Source organism: Aulonocara sp. 'chitande type north' Nkhata Bay, linkage group LG13, assembly GCF_057382095.1.
Source record: "Aulonocara sp. 'chitande type north' Nkhata Bay isolate Kocher_YH1m ecotype deep benthic linkage group LG13, A_spYH_male_GT1.1, whole genome shotgun sequence".
NCBI classification, from domain to species: domain Eukaryota; kingdom Metazoa; phylum Chordata; class Actinopteri; order Cichliformes; family Cichlidae; genus Aulonocara; species Aulonocara sp. 'chitande type north' Nkhata Bay.
Genome location: NC_141356.1, coordinates 25,384,858 through 25,396,303, shown reverse-complemented (window position 1 = coordinate 25,396,303; position 11,446 = coordinate 25,384,858). Strand labels below are relative to the sequence as shown.

General features: G+C 40.6%; 1 protein-coding gene across 1 annotated transcript; it reads right to left on the bottom strand.

The window, feature by feature from the left end:
* Window positions 1–4,032: 4,032 nt before the first annotated feature.
* On the bottom strand, window positions 4,033–9,955 carry wnt8b (wingless-type MMTV integration site family, member 8b). The gene is made up of 6 exons (XM_086259393.1): window positions 8,631–9,955; window positions 8,072–8,105; window positions 7,084–7,222; window positions 6,366–6,491; window positions 6,129–6,271; window positions 4,033–4,950 (listed from the first exon to the last, which is right to left on the bottom strand). Exons 1-6 carry the CDS (start codon window positions 8,699–8,701, stop codon window positions 4,381–4,383), a joined length of 1,083 nt encoding a protein of 360 aa, XP_086115519.1. The 5' UTR covers window positions 8,702–9,955; the 3' UTR covers window positions 4,033–4,380.
* Between the last annotated feature and the right edge of the window lie 1,491 nt (window positions 9,956–11,446).

The window sequence follows — 11,446 nt, the reverse complement described above, 5'->3', positions numbered from 1 at the left end:
AACCAAAGATCCCTGGTTCAACTGTGGGAGGAGGCACAGATCCTGCAAAAGCAAATATGTGGCCCTATCTACTGTGGTGACCCCTGTGTGAATAAGGGAGCAACTGACAGTAGCTTCTATATAAAATATGTAAGAAAAAATAACAAAACTGATGAAGTTAGAAGCTCCGTGAAGGGAATTTTACATTAAACAAACGTGTTAAAAAGCTCCACGTGAGGATTGAAACTGTAAACCAAAAAGCATGTATTGTACCAAAATACTCTTTTAAATACTTTTGTTGAGTAGTTCCATGTTAAAGTACTTCTACTCCATAAGATGTCAGGGGGAAATATTGCATTTCCCCTTCAGTGCTTTAATTTCTCAGCCATAGTGGCGGGGATACTCTTCAGATTATAATAATAATTAATATTTTTCCTGTAATATTCTGAATTCAAGACTCATACTTTGAATACTAATTTAATTTGATTATGTGTCCCAGTAACACCACACAGTACCCCAGATGAGCCACCTATATAAGTCAAACTTTCTGCTTCAGATAAAGGAAGATGTAGTATTTTGATAGTGTGGCTCTTATTTCAGGAAAAAGACCAACTGCTTACAACAGTACTGGTCTTAACAAAGCACTGCATATTAAAAGTTTCATGAAAGTTAATCAGTGATGATCTGAAACATGAGTCTTTTTTTACTCTAATATTTAGGTACTCACACACTATGCCATGCTCAGCAGGCTGATTAGCCGATGCTGCCTTGTTCTGTTATTTAAATAACAACTGCTTTTAATGCTACACATAATTTTAGTTCAATAATGCAAATGCACTTCCTTTATGTGTTTTCTCCTGATTCAGTATTTATGTTCCCATGCTTAGTGTTGTTTGTTGTGGAGATCAGTGAGCTGAGCGGATCCCTCTGATGCTTTATTTTTCCCGTAGTTACTCACAGCCAGGAGATCAAACAGCCTGGTGAGTCACAAGAAACTTGTTGCTCCATCCTGCTGACCAATACCAGCAAATCTACCACTGCTGTCTTTTCCCCAAACAGCTGACAAAGCAATCACTCTGTGTTACAGTGGATCTCTACTGACGAATAGAAGCTGTTCATATCTATAGCACTTCCAAAAGTTGCAACAAATTTTGGCATTCATTGAGTTTTATAAAGCAGAGTAGAGCGCATAGTGGAAGTAAAACTCATCTGTACTCATCTGTGTTGGCTTTCATGCTGACCCTCTCCCCTCTAGGTGTTGCAGGTCTAAAACCCCTAAGCCATAAATCCTATAAGCTGAGGATTCTCTGAGGCATTATAAGTCATTTTCCCAACTTTAATTGTTTGCAAACAAAAATACTTCACATCAAAAGCTCAAAGTCTTAAAATTAGGTTTTAATACCGACGCTACTGTACAGATTAAAAGAAAAAAAATCTTTTATACATTATGCATCTCGCTGTTTTGGTTCAGAAGTTCAGATTAATTATTTAAACTGTGAAAGTAAGCAGCTGCTTTAAAACAGATCCCACAGTTCCCGTGTGGTGGTGGTGTAACCTGCTTCCCTGTCACCTCAGGCTCATGTGTTACCGCAGATCGAAAATGGCAGGGCCGGCCCGAGAGACGGAAGTTAAGACCGCTCGGTCAGAGGTCGTGTCACCTCTGCGTGGTGGGAAACTGTGTGCCCGGCTCAGCGACGAACACTTTGCGCTGTTTCACACATCCGTGATAATATTTGGTTAAGTCAGGTCAGCTCTCTTCAGTTCATCAGGGTGTGTGGTAGCGCATTTGAGGAAAATGCTGGTGTTTGCATCAAACTTTATGTCTGTCTGCCAGCTTTTTTCTTTATTGTAGTCCAAATATATTGAAGGTATTTAATAGTAATAAAAAAATTATAGTAAAGCAACGATTTAGAGTTAGAGTGAGCATTAATGTTCTCTGTCCTTGTGAATCTTCTCAGCTGATCTTATTGTCCAGCCCCTGATTTTAGATCTCATTCAGTGAACAGGAGAATAATTTCACAGATGTGTCAAACTGCTCAACTTTAACCTCCTAAGACCCGAACTCTTTCATGGCACGCACTTTTAGTTTCTCTTTGCTATTTGGGTTGATTGGGACCTGATGAATGTAAAAACAAAGAATTACAGTATGTGATTTCTTTTAACCAATTTTTACTTATTTTTGTTTCTGAGAAAAATGAGATCCACATATGAGGACATTTGCTTTAAATTCTGATATAACAGTATAATGTCCTTGTAAGTGGATATCAGGCCCTTGTAGAGCAAAATTTAGTATTTTGGTCTAGACAACCCAAAATGTGATGTCCACATATGTGGACGCCAGGTCCTAGGAGGTTAAAATGTGTTTTTCATGTTCAGCTTTCCCACACGTTAACCAATTGTTGTGCCAGCATGCTTTCCTCACTCTCTGGGGTGCTTTTTCACACGCGGGTGTAAGTGGGCAGCAAACGACTGCTGATGGCGAATTACTGGATGGCAGCATGGAGAGGAAAGCACAAATGAGAATCACTGCATTGTGCACACTGAGTCTAAAGTGGCTTTGTTAGGTTTAATCCAAAACGCTTGTCCTAATTATATTTCTGCATTACCTTTGAATGCAGTGAATGAACATTTTGTGCCTCTGTTGTACTCCCTAACACAACAAATTTGCAGGACTGCAGAGCCGCGGGGCTTTTGTTCGTGCGAGGGTTTTGCTGCATGCCAGTCGGAGCGATCTGACCAGCCCACGGGGGTCATCAGAGGAGAGAGGAGTTTTGATTATAATCATTATTTGGTAAATAAGATGTCAACAAGGTGTTTCCTTGACACTTCATTGAGTAAAAGGAGGAAGGTGCAGAAATGAATGCCCCCGTCTCAATAGGGACTCTAATCTCCCCTTTCATGTCTCTTCTTGTCTGAAGGGTTTCAGCTTCGGCTGCCATGTGCTAGTTTGCCTGAACCTGGCACTTCTTACTCGCAGGTGGGGTGAGTATCCTGGCAAGCATGTGTTTATAAAACCCACTTGTTTGGGCACAATACTTGAACTAACTTCTTTTGAGCGAACAGTGTGAATCTGTGCAAAGCCTTTTCCCAAAGTCCTTTAGAAGGCGACAGCCCATTGAGAGTGGAGAAGAAGGGATTACCTTCCTCGACAGTGGTGCATTTCCGAGAGAGCTGATTAGCTCTGCATTCATTGTTAAATCGAGCAAAGGCAGGCCCTAGAGGAGTGAAAGGATCCAAATAGGTGGGCCCAGAAATAAAACAGCCACAGGAAGCCTTGCACAGCTAGCCCAAAGTTTTCCCAACACTTCTTTCCCCCACTCCTAAGGAGGTGCGGCGTGAAAAAGGAGATTAGCATACAAAATTAGAGGCGGGATGATTTTTAAGGGCAACTTGCCTCATGCCCTCCACCCCCATGGTCCTACTCTGTCTGGACAAAGTTAATTAAACTAGTATTAAACAGTGAAGAAACTTCCAAGCGCTCAGGAGTTAGGGGGCTCTTTGAGGATTACCATGATGAGGGAGAGAATGGGAGGTATTTGTTGAGGCGAAATTGAGAAAGGCGTGATGGAAGGAAGAGTATGCTGGAAAATTTTCTATTCTTGTTGGTATCCGAACCCCAGTGGGAGGAATGTGAAGCGTAATGCTGTGTTTACTCCAAACGGCAGGGTATTACTGTCACAAAGAGTGTGTTAAAGAAGGATGAGTACTTTCTCCAGGCTGAATGATAGACAGGGTTGACGGATTTATTATTCTTTTATGGCATTTTAATAGTAAACAAACCACAAAGAAAACTAACAATAAAGCAAAACTAGAAAATGCTTCGCAATAAATTAACAATGTACAGTACAAAGTGCTTCATTTTATGTACAATTAAATACATGAAGAGGTGGAGCAAAGGTCACAACAAGCCAAATGATGGGAGAGAAAATTCAAAACTTGACACTGATGGGTGTTTTATATACAAAGATTACTGACGGGTTCATATATATGTATATATATATATATATATATATATATATATATATATATATATATATATATATATATACACACACACACATAAGTTATTTATACCACAATAGCCACGTCCACCAAGATTGTGTATCTGCATGACAATAAATACATGAAGTTGTGGAGAATTTTGAAAGCAGATAAAAACTCTTCAAATGCCCAGTGACTTTTCAAGATGTTGTAAAAAATATAAAAAATATATCTTAAATACATTTATTCCTAACCATCTATAAATTTGTTAAAACCCTTCTCATCTCCTCTATCTTGTGGCCGTTGTGTTTACTTTTAAAACGCTGTGGACACTGACGACGGTCTGAGATCATCCTTTTATCCAAAACAAACTATCTAAAAAAGAATCTGCCGGGGAGCTGCAAGAAATCATTAAGATCCTCAGTGCTTCTTCCTCAGTCTGAGGTTCTTCCTGCGGCTCCCGGCGCTCTCGCTTCTTCCCCTCTGACCTCCTTTTTTCACACAAAAGTACTTGGTCACTGTCTTTCTGCACTGCTCGCACTTTACCGCACAGCACCAGTGAAATTTACAATTACAGCTCGACACCATCTCAGCCTTACGCTCCTCCACAGCCAGGCCGCACTCCCCACATAGTCTCTTGCAGCTTCGCTTCTCCCATTTGCTCAAGTTCTTGCCTTTCTTTAGGCACTCGCGGCCCTCAGTGCCAGGCAAACCCAGAGTGCGATTTTCCAGGCAGTAATCAGGAGAGTCCTCGAGGTGGACCAGCTCCTTACGGGAGATGGAACTAAAGGTCTCGGCGATGGCCCCCTTGCTGGCCGCGCTGTTCCCCGCTCCTCTCAGAAGGTCTACTTTCAGCGCCCTGTGGTACTTCTCCTTCAAGTAGTTCCCCACCTCTCTGAACTCTGGCAGCTGCAGCCAACAGGTCTGAGTTGTGCAGCTTCCTGACACGCCATGGCACTTGCATGTCCTCTGCATGGTTCCCTTCACAGCCTGGGCACACAGACACAGTTCATGTTATCAAAATAAATAGGAATAGTTCACTGCATTAAAGAAAACTGTGTTTTGCTCTGAGTTTAGTGGAAAAACTATCAAAACATAAAAACCGTAATTGTGTGTTGGTGCATACATTTCCTGCAAATTCTTGATTGACGTGTGGTCAAATTAACTGATTGTATTCTCAAAGTTTTTCAGATAAAGGCATGAAAGCGGTGAAAAGGAAGAAATGATAGCTTCGAGGTCCATCGCGGAGTTCCTTGTCATCCATTGTGTTTCCTGACTTCAACCAACACAAAACAGCTGTCAATTGAAAAGCGGTGTTTTCTTTCCGTGAAGAGGGGATGAACTTTCTGTTGAAGTGAGGCTGAATCAAAGTTTCACATCGGGTCGCATTGTTCCTCGTAGAATAAATAGAAGTATTTATTTAGCATGTTCATTATCAACATGTTTTCTAGTGTGAGACGACCCAATGGAGAGTCCCATTGAGTGGATAAATGAAAAAGGAGGGGTTTTTCCCTCTCTCTTTCTATCCCCATTTTTTTCTGTTACAATGATGCTCCAGGTGCCATGGGGATCCCAGGGCCCAACAGGGGGGAGCAAAGGCACCGTAAACAAAGACCACTTCAGCTGCACGCCTGTGGTCCCCTCAGACTCCCTCGGGGCCAAACAAAGACCAACATAAATGTGGGATCCTTATTGCAAGAATAAAACTAAACACTTATTTTAAAAAAAGCAGAATAATACAGAATGCCGTGCAATGTCTGGCTCCCCAGGATCTCTAATTAAGCGTGCACCAGTGATCCTGAGATTCTTGAGTTGAGGTTTTGTCATAAGGAGCATTCAGCACTGGTAAATAGGCCCTTCTGGTACACCGAACACGCTGTTATTATTGGAGACGAGTGGCACCTCACTTATAGCGACGTGAAAGGGATGCTTGGGTGGCACACTCAGCGTAATTCTGCGCAGGGAAAAATGATTCAAAAGGTGCTTTACAATCTGCAATCAGTCGGAGGGCCGTGTAAGATTCTTACATTTTAAGCCAGGATGCCACCCAGTTTAAATAATGAGTGGTTAATTAAAGCCATAATATTGCATGATTGTACTGCATCTCATGCAAGATGCTCGTTTTTCATTTGCAAGTTGATCGGGTAAATTAAGAGGGCATACTGTACCTTGCGCCCAGCCTCATTGTTATGGAGATTCATGGCTGCCCGTGCATCCTGTCCAGTCTCTAAAGCATCAACAAACTGTTTGGAGATGGCCTCACCAAAGCCAACATTGTCACTGCAGCCACCCCAGAGCCACCCGTGACCACCTATAAAACAAAAAGAATGAAATTACTGGAATCGCTTTAGGAAGCGAAAACTGTCCTTTCACATGTTATGTACGCGTTCGTGTATCTCTCTGACCTCGTTGTCCATTTCTGCTGTCATCACAGCCGCAGTTATCAAAGTCTCCAAGGCTGCAGTTCCGGGTTAGGGTGTACATAACGCCAGCTGAGCTGATGGCGTGGACAAACGCCGTCTCTCGATTTGCTATTATCATCGGAGAAACTTGTTAGCTATGTTGTCTAATACATTCACACAATTATACTCCAGTTGCTTCCTTCCACTAAGTTAAATCAACTACAGAGAGAGTTTAACTTTATGTATTTTGTGTTGTTGCTGTTGTTTTTTTAATGAAAATTATTTTGAAAAAAAATCCCGCCTTCGTGCCAGGAGAGTAAAACCCTCACTGACAGTTATTATAAATATTCTCTAAATTAAACTAATTTTATTTTATATTACCTAACAAATCTGTCTCTTTGTGTTTGTGGATCTCTGTATGTAGAGGCTGTGATTCGGTGGGACATGAGTGCCTTTTTGTTTTGGCTCTTGTCTTACTTGCCTCTGTAACAATCCCAACTCTTTGGACTAAGCAAATATTTGTAAGACACAAAGAAGACAAAAAAACTCAAGCATCAGAAATAAACCTAAAAAAAAAAAAACACAGTTGCATACCACTTTTTAAACATCTTTGAAAATCTGCCATGTTTGCCATGAGTTGGAATCTCAGCCTCGTAGGCGTGTGGGAATATTTGGGATGGCGTTGAGTTGTTCTGTGAGGGGTGGGGGGGTCAGGACTTACCACTGCGCAGGCTGCTGTGCGTGGATAGCTGCAGAGCTCGCTCGGGGCAGTTCCAGCGGTCCCATGCAAACTGGTATTTGCACTCCTCTATGCCACTCTGAGCTCCTGCTGCCACGCTGCTTGAGTAGATCAGGTATGCCTGCGTTATAATACAATGCACATTTTACAGCAACAGCAGTGTGATTTCACAACATGGCATCTGCTGTGATTTCAGTACCAGGATGCATCCTACCTAACAAGCATCATATTATACTTTTAGGAAACATGGTTGAACGAGCTTGATCAAGTACAGGGAAAGTCAGTCGCTGCTATCTGCGGGACTAAAAGATCATGAGGGACTGGATCAAGGATGTGCGACTTTCACATTTGTTAGTGTTAAATCCACTGCTTTCATGTCACTTTCTTATCAGTGCAAAATTTAAGTTACTATGTGGAGTTTAAAATGTGGAAGAAGCTGGTATAAAGTGGTTACTCTTTAACAGACAGATTAAATAGATGATATCTGTCAGTTATGTGACAAAAACACTATGAAGCGGCTCAGTTTGCATGTGGAGGTCTCATCAGCTGCAGTAAAGTCTCAAAGCGCCGTCTGTGCGGGTTTCGCCTGCCGCTCTGCTGCTTGTTCGGACTGTGTGAATGATAATATAACTAATATGTCTCAAGTGGCCTTCAGGGAGATGGAGTACCACCTCTTTCACAGGGGTCTGGATCACTAATGATGACCACCCACTACAGCAGTGCCTGCTCTTGCCTCTTAACACATTCAACCCTCGGCTACACAGAGCCTTTGAATAAGGTCAAGTGTACGGATGGGGGGGTAAAGAAAAAAAATCACAAAAGTCCAAGAATATCACAGATGTAGCACCATTGTTCAACGCAGACAGGTACCAGAATTTGTCCCTAAACTTGAGTTAAGATCTCATAAGAAGTGTCTTTCTCTTTTGTGGAAAAACAGAGAGGAGAGAAGATCAAAAGAAAGTTGGCTTACCTTGGGTCCAGTCATCAAGAAATTATTCACTGACCTGGAAAAGGAGACAGCTTATTCACCCTGGGAAGCTCAGTGTCCTCCACAAATTCCTCTGCTAATGCATCTCTCATTAGTGCACTTTGTAACATGTTAAACTATGACATGTGGGTATTCAAACTTTAGTGAACCACACTACTGAAAGATTTTTTAAAAGTGGGAACTGATGTGGGAATGTTATTTTATTGACTTAGTCAAGAAAAAAAAATTTCGCTGGTTGATGGATTTTAGTTTGTAAGAAATCTCAGGGAATTTTCAAAACCTGGCTACCCGCAAATCGACCTCATAAACGGCTTATATTTAGCCAACACTAAGTGCTTATTAACCGCCTTCAAACCCAATAAGCCCTTTATAAAAGGTTCCTTATTGAATAATTCTATTAAATAAATTGGGCTTTTATTTTTCGAATGAATAAATGAATAAAAGTTCCCCGCGTGTGTTCAGTTAATCCTTTTCAGTAGGCTATTTGGAGCGGACGTTATAGCCAAGAAAGTGGCTAATATTTCATAATAAACCAACTTACCAGCAGCAGGTGGACCTCATGTGAGTCAGGAGAATGAAAATGTAATAAAAAACCTCCCAGTGCATGAACATCCTGACAGGTGAGGGGAGGGAAGAGACGGCAACTCGTCCAAAGCTGCAGACGGCGTGAAGATGGAGAGGACACTGAACTATCAGCACATGAAACTTCACAAGGGCTTCCAGGATTCAAGGCGGGGGCTCTGAAATGGAGCTGCTCTCGTCCCAACAAGAGATTATCTGCTTAATTAAAGATTTTCCCCCTTCTTACTCTCTTGGCCAATCAGAAGTAATGCACCAAGGAGAGACTGAAATGATCAAAAGGGCACCCTGGGCCTTCAGGGCCGAGCAACGGTAGGTTCCCTGCCTTCCTTTAAAAGCAAAGGCAGATCTGTTTAATCCTTTAGGAAAAGTGTAACAGTGATCCCTTGAATTTCTGCGCAGAGAAAATGTTTATTTAAGCTATCGAAAAGCAGTTGATTTGTCGGGGATTAGCTGGAGGATAGCCGTTTGTCAGTTTGATGGGACAACAGAAAACTTTGGTTCAGTTTAACAAAGGTGTGATTGAATCAGTGTATCTGTCATGGAAACTGTTACTCAACGAAATTTAACAGCACCGAGCGAGTGTGTAGTTTCATACAGGTCAAATACTCCCGATTAGTGATTGATTTTTAAAATTGATTTATTTATTTTAATTAATATTTGTTTATTTATAGGAGAGTTAAAGCAAAATTCTGCAAATGAATGATGTTTGGGTGGGGGTTCTTGATAGATGCATTCTCAGAATAATGTGCGATGACGTGCTGCAGGGAGCGGCGATGTTTATTTTGAGTGTTTAGCAGGTTTTCCCTTAAAATTTTCTATTTATTTATTTTACTGATCTTAGTAGGAGTACATTTTTGTTTACTTGCCTGCTATATTTTAACAGCCACATAAAAGGTGGATTGTGACAGAGTGAAGGCCAAGCCACTGATCAGAAATAGGACATTTGCATCGCTAATCCAGACGGCCCTTTCCTGACACTGGATAAAGGGTTATTCCCCAATAACCTCGTCTGACCTTTAGGTCCCTTCCTTTATCTGAGGCAGGACTTTTGCGATCTTCTTGTGTGCAAATTGGGATTTGGGGCGGGGGAGGGGGGGTCATCATGAGGGACTTCTGAGGGATGTTTTTGGATTAAGATTTAAAAAGAACTGACAAGTAAGATGAGATGAAATCAGGAACCACGTTGTTGCCTTAGCTTCTTTTTTTTTGTTTTTGTTTCTCCAAAAAAACACTACATTTATTTTTTTTTCTTATAAATGAATTGGTCCTTATTTGGCATTCCCCCCCCCCCCCCCCCTTTTTTTTTTTTTTTACTCCAAGTCATATTCACCCAATAATAATAATAATAATAATAATAAATTTTATTTATGAGCGCCTTTCAAGTCACCCAAGGACACTTTACAATAGGATAAAACAATCACATTCACACAAGCATTTTTCTAACGTTTGTATACACCCCACTGGATTGGGGGCAGCTCTGGGTTTAGTATACTTCCCAAAGAAAATTTCTCATGCAGCCTCGAGTATCCAAGGATTGAATCACCAACCATTTGATGGACAAGCCACTCACCCTCCTGAGCCACAGCCACCTCAAACATAGAGTTCCTCATTTTTACATGTGGTCTCCCAACTAACCGGGCCCAATCCTGCTTAGTTTCCCAGATCAGATGAGAATGCTTAGGGTGCTATGACCATGAGCTACGACAAGAAGTTTGTTATTCCTTACCTGAAACAAACACCAAAAATTTAGCACTGCAGATTTCAGTAAACATGATGGAAACTGAGTACATTTTTAGCTTCACACAGCATAAAAGTATAGCGTGAAGAGGCATTGTTTATGTATGTGTCATAATTGTTCAAATGTGTGACAGTGTATGAATATTTAATCCCAGGCACAGAAGAATACTAATCTTGCCACACTTGCAGTGCACAGTTTATTTTTATTTGTAAATTAGATTAAATTCAGAGGTGTCCCACACAAATGCTGCCTTTGTCTCACAGCAAGTTTATCTGCATTTGGTCACCCTGCCACAGTAAAATTTATTGACAATGTCAAAGTTTAATGGAGCAGAAACGTAATGCTGCAAGTAATGTTCAGACCATATCTGAATAGCATGTCAAATGTGTAACCTGCAGATGGATATGATCCAAACTCACACAGCTATCAGCAAAGATAAGTGATTTCTATAAGGGTCATTTTCACAGAATCCAATATGTGGCGCTGAAATGTAATACTTAATGTTTTTGAGGGTTTTTAGATTCATTCACACAGTTCATGTTTTTGTCAAGTCATTTTTTATTTTTTTTTATTCTTTAAATAATGTCAAAGTGCATAATCTTCTTGTCTAAAGTAGCATTTTGATTAGTAACATATACTTAGCTGCTTTTGAGTGATTCTTAGTATAGATAGTATAAAAAAAACAAACAGCACTGGTTGTGATTCTTGCTTTTATTTCATTTTTTTAAATTTACATTATTTATTTATTTTTATTCGGAATGTGAATAGTTTTACAGTGCTCCAAATTTAAAAAAAAAAACAAGAAGTCCGTTCTGGTGTGCAAAGAATTTGGTGCCTGCTTAAGGTTCATACATACAAAAAACAACAATAAAAAAAAGTCTGAAAATCAAGAACAAAGTGCCTTTATCAGTGTAGCAAGTCATTCTTAAAAAGAGACAAACTACTGATTTGGTGATGGTGATGATAACTCATCACAGAAAAGCAGTAGGGAGACAGACACTGGTTGAAGCATGTGAAGGATAATTTGATGCTGAGTA